Here is an 8,355-nt window from a genome sequence, read left to right on the forward strand (position 1 = left end):
ACAGCTTTCTTTCAGAATCAACAAATCAAGAAGGAAAATTATTCATTGACATTGTAAAAAACAGTAAGGGTAATATTACCTGCAAAAAACCTGGTAATTTAACCAAACAATTACAGAATTTCCAAGTAGCTAATGAAATAAGTTGTGAACCTTCTATAATGAACGATGTTGTATCAGTAAGTGATGCATATGAGGATACAAAATCTCGCCCTTTACCAGAGTGTTTGGACAACTCCGACCTAAGTTACACAGGTGAAATACGAAGAGGCAATGAAAGATGTGTTTCTCCCAAGTCACGACCGACTCGAGGTCGTAACAGCATTATCGCTTGGTTACAAGATGTTAGTCTAGGATGATGGCCTTGTTGAACAAGGAAGGTGCAACTTCGACTACACATGCAACTCTAGTTATTACAGAACGTTGTAGAGTGATTTGGAGCAAGTTTCCTTCGTAACTCACAACATGAAAAAACTTCCTGCTGACCAATGATTTTCATCATTATACTGCTTTAAAATTCAGGTTAACAAACTCATCAAAAATAAGATGGCGAAACAAAGAAAGCTATATACATGAATATCAAAAACTAATTGAGTAATTTATGTACAAAAATATACATACGATGAAAAAATATATATACGAAGAAAACCCCAAGATGACGCAAGAAGTATCAAATACAATTTTTGCCACAAATTGTTAATATCTCGCGCGTTGATTGGCTATTTATTATGATGGATAAGAGGACAGTCAAATAAGCTGACGTCAACGAGCGCGCGCTCTTTCCGTTGGTTGTTTTGATCATTAAAAACACGTCTAAAAATACAAATCGAGGTCTCTTTTCTATGGTCTGTACTCTTATCGAACATGGAATGGCGTCAGCATATGATCCAACCTTTGCAGTGAAACCACTCGCTGCGCTCGTGGTTCCACTCGAGTTTGGATCATATGCTGACGTCATTCCATGTTCGATAAGAGTACAGATCATAGAAATAAAAAGGGACCTTGATTTGCTAATGGGCCCTAAATTTAATCAGGGTTTTAAAAAGACGGTCGATAATGGAACGATAATGAATCACTGATGGCAAACGGTGGCGGGCAATTAAGAAGGCGGCAAGCAATCCTGTTCGCGTCTGATGAACATGATTAGTGATGAAACTTTATTATACACGACTTCAAAGTTAATGATACCAATAGGAGACTATATACTATGTATAAGATATATATACAAAATAGACGCATTTATAAGAATGACGGTATCGGATTTTGATTGGTTTATGGCTTCCACGTGATGACTTTTACTGCAATCTGAGCAGCCTTTCTAACGGCAGGGCTGTCGTGGTCACGAACAAGATTTTCAACCTTCAATCAGAAAAAACTCACAGTCAATCAAAGATAGGTTTCGAAACAACACATGTTATTTGAATTAGCAGTCAGTGATAGACATGTTGGATACCCCCCCCCCCCCCCCCCCCGGGGTTGGATAGCACACAGCCAGCAGCGGATACATATATTATTTTCTATATGTTGCTTACACTATCCGCGCGCGCATGGGATAACAAAATGCTAAACAAAAACAATTGTTATTCGTAGTTAAAAAGAGTTATTTGCCTTACTAAAGTAGGTCCGGATAGGGGAAAACTCTGACCTTGGACAACACCATTTTCTACTTCATCACTATGACCTTAAATACTCTCTTAGTTTAGATGTAATGTTTTCCTATTACATCACTATCTGTGTGTCTTCTCATTTGCCGCCGTTAAACAAAGAAATAATACTCTAGAGAATGGCATGTAGTGTGGAATGGTGAAAAATTACTGACGCCCAAGCTAACACCAAGGGTTCTCATGATTACCTCTTTGACAGACTTGAGCAATGTTGTCCTTCCTACAGGTGCCTCTGCTAATGTTGTTATTGCCTAAATGTAAAAGTTGTATAAGAAAAGAAATGTTCAACATATTGGAGGGGGGCTGGAAGCTTTAGTTTCCCCTCTTTAAAAAATTCGACCGTCAAAAGAGGTATGAGCCCTCTCGTTTATGCAAGTAAGGTTAGCACGTGCCACCAGCATCTGGTGGCCCGCACCTCGTGGCCCCACACTCATCTGGTTGTCCAACAAGGCTGACCAATTACCAAATTTCGTTAACATAACATTCATCGTAATGACTATTCGCAAAAATCGACGATGTTTGGTTCGTAAGTCACGTGATATGTGACGCCACATCATGTTATGGGGTCAGATGATTAACAACATTAGTCCCACCCATGCTACCTAGTTTCGTTATCATAGCATGATTTAGTAAGGCGTTATGGTCAAGGGGCCACCAGATGCCCCTTCTCACTTTTTTAGTATTTGATAAAGTTCTGCACCCCCAACCTTTACAGTGCGGATCGAAAAACCGTGGGCACCTAGAAATATTTCAAGAATGTTCAATAGCCAATCAGAAGCGTTATTGTTGTCTTTCCATTATCTTGTGGTTAGAAAGTCAATTCTAATTGGTCAAAGAAGAATAGAACATTCCTAGAATGTTTCTAGGTGCCCACGGTTTTTCAATTCGCACTGTTAAATTGGCTCCACCATCTATGCACATTATGACTAGCACATGCAGATGATGTCTACAGACAATGAAATAGCCCAGTCTTAAGTCTAAGTAAATAGAAATATCATTATAGTTAATGTGGTATATATACCTTGAGGGCATTAAGTCTGACTTCACTGACTGAATCACTCAGCACTTTAACCAAGTTATGAATGGCCTCAGCCTCTATTGCTGCATATTTCCCTTTAGTCGTTATAGTAATTCTACAAAAAATAAAACCACAAATGACTCACTGTACCTTGTTTAACCCCTTTAATTTGTTTGACACTTAAAAGGCCAAGGCACTTTGTATTTAGCACAGTAGAGTTCATACTATATATCCATGAAAAATTAAACTAACAAAATTGTACAAATTAGTGCAAAGTTTTTTTAGGTCTAAAATTTGTGTAATTTCTTGCAAAGTTTTTCATGGATATATGACATGCACTCTAGGGGCCGTGCCATGTAACATTAAAAGTGGACCAAAAATACTTGGGCATAATGTTTTGCACATTTCAGACCACATGTCATTCCCTTGAGAATAAGATTCTTTGTTTGGGTTGTATCCATATTCATGTGTCTTCTCATGTGCAACCATTAAACAAAGAAATGATATTCTAGGGAATGACAAGTGGTTTGCAATGAGAAAACAGTGGATTAGGTCTATTATCTGTACTTCATACGGTACAGTGGAATTTCAGTAATATGACCTCCTGAGGACCATGGAGAAAAACCATGGCTTAGACAAAGGATGTGTCTGCCATAGCTGGGTGTCCATTATTAAGTAGGTGTCCATAGAGTAGTTTTGAGTGACTGTTGATTTTGCTGTGTCTGATCTGCTATGGCCATGATAGAGTGCAAGTAAACAAATAGGAGCCTAATCATTTATTTGTTGTATATAACAAATAGTGAAAAAACAGAAAACGTGCAGGCTTGCTGTGTGCACTTATAAAGCACGCAGGGGTTGGCAGAACACGAAAGAAGTGTTAGGAGAAGCATGATGAGTAGTGGAATGCTTCTGGACACTTCCCGAGTGTTATGCCAATTCCCAAGTGCTTTATAACTTTACACAGCACAGCAAGCAAGTTTTTTATTTCTTTTATGAAATACAAATTACAATAACCATTATTTTAGATAGGAATGATGCAACTGTAAGTGTGCGTGCATGCTGTGTGCTCTCATAAAGCAAGCGCTCACAACCAATCAGAATGTGAGATTTATAACAGTTATGTCATAATAGGTAATAGAAAGACTTTGGGCTCACATCATTAAGGCACCAGCTGCTTGTGCTCTGACATTTGTGTCATCATCTTTAAGTAGGAATACTAGCTCAGGTACTGCTCCTTCATCTACTGCTTTATCTTTCCCTTCTAGTAGAAAACTAAAAAAATAATACATTGAAGATCAAGTTTGATTGCTATAACTGTGACTTAAAATCCAGGCCAGTTTATAATAATTTTATTTTTGCAAAAAACCAGCCTGATTCTAATAAAATATCTTTTAAGGTCAGTTTTTCCCTTGATTTGAGATTTGTTTCCCAATTCCCCAAATTCGTTCCCCCAAAAAACTAGCAAGTTAAATTCCAATATTATTTTTGTCAGTTTACCATGTCTCAGGTGTCCTGGCCTGGAGGTTGTTTCAAGTTCAATGAACTTTTAAAGGGTTTTTCAAAAATAATTGACGTAATGAGTTGCAAATGCAGAAGTTTTCCCCTCGTCTACATTTCTTTTAAGTTGGTCTTGACCTTTTTAATGCGCTCCTAACAGCTTTATAATAAATAAAGAGTGGCTCATCTTCCACTGGATTCGGAATTTGGAAACTCAGTGGGACTCAAACCCAGGTTGCATATATTGGTGAGAGGTGAGTGCTCTCACCACCACGCCACCCGTGCTTAACAACTAAAGAGCTAAGCTTAAATGAATTCACCTCAAATCCATAATATCCCTTGCAGCCTTGTATCGTATGGAAGGTGATGAGTGACTCAGAAGTTTAGTGAAGGCTTTCATAGCATCATTATTCAAGGCATCACTGGTTTCTATTCTCATGCAGTAATGTAGAGTGTCCAGAATAAGCTCCTATCAAACCAGCATTCAACAAATTACTGGATGAGATAAAGGATCATATTATATAGTAAAACAAGGTCTGTATTAGGTGCGGGCCCCTGGGACGAGGGAGCAGAGGCAGATCTAGGGATAGGGGTTCAGGAGGTAAAGAAGGGTTCAGGAGGAAATCTTAATCAAAAATGACACACCTCCTCCTACTGTAAAACATCCTGCATCCACCCCTGGGACAAGGGACTGTTAAAAATACATAATATATACTCCATTATCATATCACAAATCAATTATTTATTACTAACACATTTTATGGACTGCAAATGAATATTTTATTTTGCTTCTGAAATATAACTATGCAATGTGCCCTTTTGGGAGACCCTCTCCAGCTTTGGATTTTTTTCAATCCCACCCCTCTCTGGATATTTTCTGAAAACTAAAATCATAATACATGTACTTTCCTCAGAACATCCTTACCCTTTACACAGACCACTGTAGGAAAGATGCAGGATTGGTATATTCTAGTAAATATTACATAAGCCAATTACCTGAGCATTAGACTTTCCCCACTTCTTGGAAATCCCAATCTCACTGGAATTACACAAAAATCTGTAGTACATAGATTTGATGAAAGATTTCTCAACTTTACTTACCTTTATTTCATCTTCTTCTCCAAGGAGCTTCTTCACTAATACAGGTATAAGTTTTGCCTCAACTATGCCATCAGTTCCAGGACTTGTATGTGAACACATTTCAATTGCTTTGTGGGCATTGCGTCTGGCTTGATAAACTTTGTCATTAAACTGTAGACAAAGAAACAAGCTTAGAACGTACAATTTCATATTTAGGGGTCCAAATGGTGCAAGCAGGGCTTGAGCTTTCAAGAACTATGTATCTCAGATACAATGATTAAAAGGGAAATTAAAAAACAAGACTCCAAGCAAGGCTTGCAAGGCCCTGTTATTTCTTGGGCCATTTTGACCCCTATATTTAAAATTCGTAATGTGAAATTATCCATCCCCACCCCCCCATGGAGGAATTTTTTTACGGATCCCCCCCTCCCCCACCCCTCGGAAATTCCAAATTCCTCTGTGGGGGGTATGGATAATTTCTGGAACTACACCATAAATCTTTGACAATTCTTGGCAGGAATAAAGCCAATTAATTAAAAAGTTTAAGTCACCTGTGTTTTTGTGGGCTCAAAAATATAATATTTTATAAGAAGAATGAGTGTACTGCTTACTTTTTACCAAGAATCTTAAAATAAGGATGAACCACATGGTAGAGAATAAATCATGTTTTGTTTGCATCCTTGGGAATCCAGGGGTAAAACAAAAGACAGAATTTGACCCCTGGATTCCGGAGGATGTTTTTTTTTTTATTTGAAGATTTTATGATGATCCTTACCAGTTCTGATAAAGGTACAATAATACTGTGATCCAGGAATGCATCTCTCCCTACAGCATGACCTACATTATAAAGATGTGGTGAAGATACCAGTTATGAACTATACGTCAAATCGTTTTGTATGCAGCCTGCTTGTTTCCCTAGAACCATAGCCCATAGCCTTTGGTAGGGTGTCCTTGGTTCAGGATAGCAAGTTCAACTTTTTTTCTCATGCCTAGAATTGTTACTTAAGATGTCTAAATCCAGATAATTTTGAGGCTGACTTAAAACAACCATGGTCAAGATTTCATCACTGCCCTCCAAGGATTTCAGTAAATATGCAACCATCCTTTGATCTAAGACTGCAAAGCATTAGAAGTTTTCTTAAGTTTCCTTGATACCTCTCCAGTAAGGAACACACAATGGTATGCAACATGTGAAGCATCCTAGTTGTGCAAGTGGATGGGGTGGGGGTGGGGTTTTAGATTTGAAAATATGACAGACTAGTGCATACAAGTGTGTAGAAGACTATAGTGGAGGGTGAGAATTGTAAAAATGTATCTGTCATAGTGTGTGCATGGGGTGGGGTTTTAGATTGGAAAATATGACAGACTAGTGCATAGTTATGTGTAGAAGACTATAGTGGAGGGTGAGAATTGTAAAAATGTATCTGTCATAGTGTGTGCGTGGGGTGGGGTTTTAGATTGGAAAATATGACAGACTAGTGCATAGTTATGTGTAGAAGACTATAGTGGAGGGTGAGAATTGTAAAAATGTATCTGTCATAGTGTGTGCGTGGGGTGGGGTTTTAGATTGGAAAATATGACAGACTAGTGCATAGTTATGTGTAGAAGACTATAGTGGAGGGTGAGAATTGTAAAAATGTATCTGTCATAGTGTGGGGGGAAGGGGGGGGGGGGTAGTTGTGCAGCCTTTTACGTGTCTGTGGTCCCTTCTCCAGCTCATTTTATTCTAAGTTGTGATGCTATTGTTTTGACTTTAAAATGAAATGCTGGACCAAAGATCCCCCCTCCTCTACCCTAAAAAATAATTCTACTCTACCTGCAATAATAAATAGAACCTCTGTGGTCTTGTGCCTAACAGTTGGGTCAGTGTCTTTTAGTAATGTCTTTAAGCTTGCCGCAATACCTACAAGGCAAAGGTATCCATGGTTCTGATAAAAGTTGTCAGAAGAAATGTGACTGATCATAATATCTGACTCAATTACATTTTCACATGCTTTCAGTTCTACCTCACTGAGCTGCACCAATGCTGTACTTTGCAGTGTGATTAGCGATGACAAGCAGCTTTTTGCTAGGAATATTCTTGGGGTGTATGTTACGTCATAGCTGCAATGTTGATTGACGACAATAACAAAGCATTCCTTGTTAGCCTCTCTTATTAGATAAACCAACACAGAGGCTGTTTTACGATTATTTATATGTCAAGGGATTTTGAGAGGTGGTTGCACCCCAAGAATAAAGAACAGTCTTACTTAATTCCTCCTTCTTTATGATCACTCCATCACAAGTAAAATAGAGTGGCTTGATCCTCATAGGCTACAAATTTGTCAGGACAGAAAATTATTGAAATGTCTGTTATAAGAAGCTGTAGATTCTTGTTTATAATCTTGCTCTACACATCTGTTTACTCACCCACTCTCAATCCCTCAGTAATATACTCAGAATTGTGCATCACATCACATAGGGCCATTAAAGCTTTCTGTCTTGTTAGGAGGTCGGCACTGTTGAGCTCTCGATTCTTTAGAGAAACCACAATAATTTATTTTAGTTCGAGACAGTAAACTTTAAAAACAATACAAGCTTTTAATATCAAAAGAACATTCTGTTATCGAAAGGAAAAAGACCATGAATTATAGAATACACAAACGAATGGAAAGTAAAAAAAAAGAAAATTACTTATATAAAGTATTGTTTTAACATGTAGTCAAGAGAATCTTAAGTTAGAGCTTAAAATTAGACAATCTAGCAATAACAATTTAAGATTTTCGTTAATAAGTTAAATCTATCATGTGTATTCGAATGCCTCAGGTGATATTTTGTAGTCAAACTTTTTCTACAAAAACGCAAAATTCTTACCAGCTTTGGCAATGCTCTGTCACCATACGCAAGCATTGCTTTCGTTGGATCAATATCTGGTGGTAATTTAACAGAAATAATAGTAGTAGCCATTTTATTGTAGAGAAATTCGGAGGAAAACTCTTTCTTGTGAGCTCTAAAAACAAATATGGCGGTACGGTTGCTACGGTAACAAGATATTCTTCTTTGATTCGCGGTGCATTATGGATAAAGCACAGGCATCCCGCAAAAAAAGTAAACAAATGA

The 8,355-nt window shown here is 37.8% G+C and overlaps 1 protein-coding gene across 1 annotated transcript; it reads right to left on the minus strand.

The window, feature by feature from the left end:
- Positions 1-1,131: 1,131 nt before the first annotated feature.
- On the minus strand, positions 1,132-8,270 carry LOC116292196 (radial spoke head 14 homolog). Its single transcript, XM_031699459.1, has 10 exons — positions 8,110-8,270; positions 7,666-7,771; positions 7,073-7,159; positions 6,032-6,093; positions 5,278-5,427; positions 4,497-4,645; positions 3,835-3,951; positions 2,683-2,794; positions 1,850-1,912; positions 1,132-1,356 (listed from the first exon to the last, which is right to left on the minus strand). Exons 1-10 carry the CDS (start codon positions 8,200-8,202, stop codon positions 1,270-1,272), a joined length of 1,026 nt encoding a protein of 341 aa, XP_031555319.1. The 5' UTR covers positions 8,203-8,270; the 3' UTR covers positions 1,132-1,269.
- Positions 8,271-8,355: the final 85 nt, after the last annotated feature.

The sequence above is a fragment of the Actinia tenebrosa genome, unplaced genomic scaffold (genome assembly GCF_029948245.1).
Source record: "Actinia tenebrosa isolate PJP-AT-01 unplaced genomic scaffold, QUT_ActTen_1.0 utg344__unscaffolded, whole genome shotgun sequence".
NCBI classification, from domain to species: domain Eukaryota; kingdom Metazoa; phylum Cnidaria; class Anthozoa; order Actiniaria; family Actiniidae; genus Actinia; species Actinia tenebrosa.

Coding starts and splice junctions, on each gene's coding strand:
- LOC116292196 (XM_031699459.1), bottom strand. CDS start 8,202: ATGGCTACTACTATTATTTCTGTTAAATTACCACCAGATATTGATCCA. Junction 5,428..6,031: donor TTGTACCTTTATCAGAACTG/GTAAGGATCATC, acceptor CTTTGTCTACAG/TTTAATGACAAAGTTTATCA. Junction 4,646..5,277: donor GAGAAGAAGATGAAATAAAG/GTAAGTAAAGTT, acceptor CTGGTTTGATAG/GAGCTTATTCTGGACACTCT.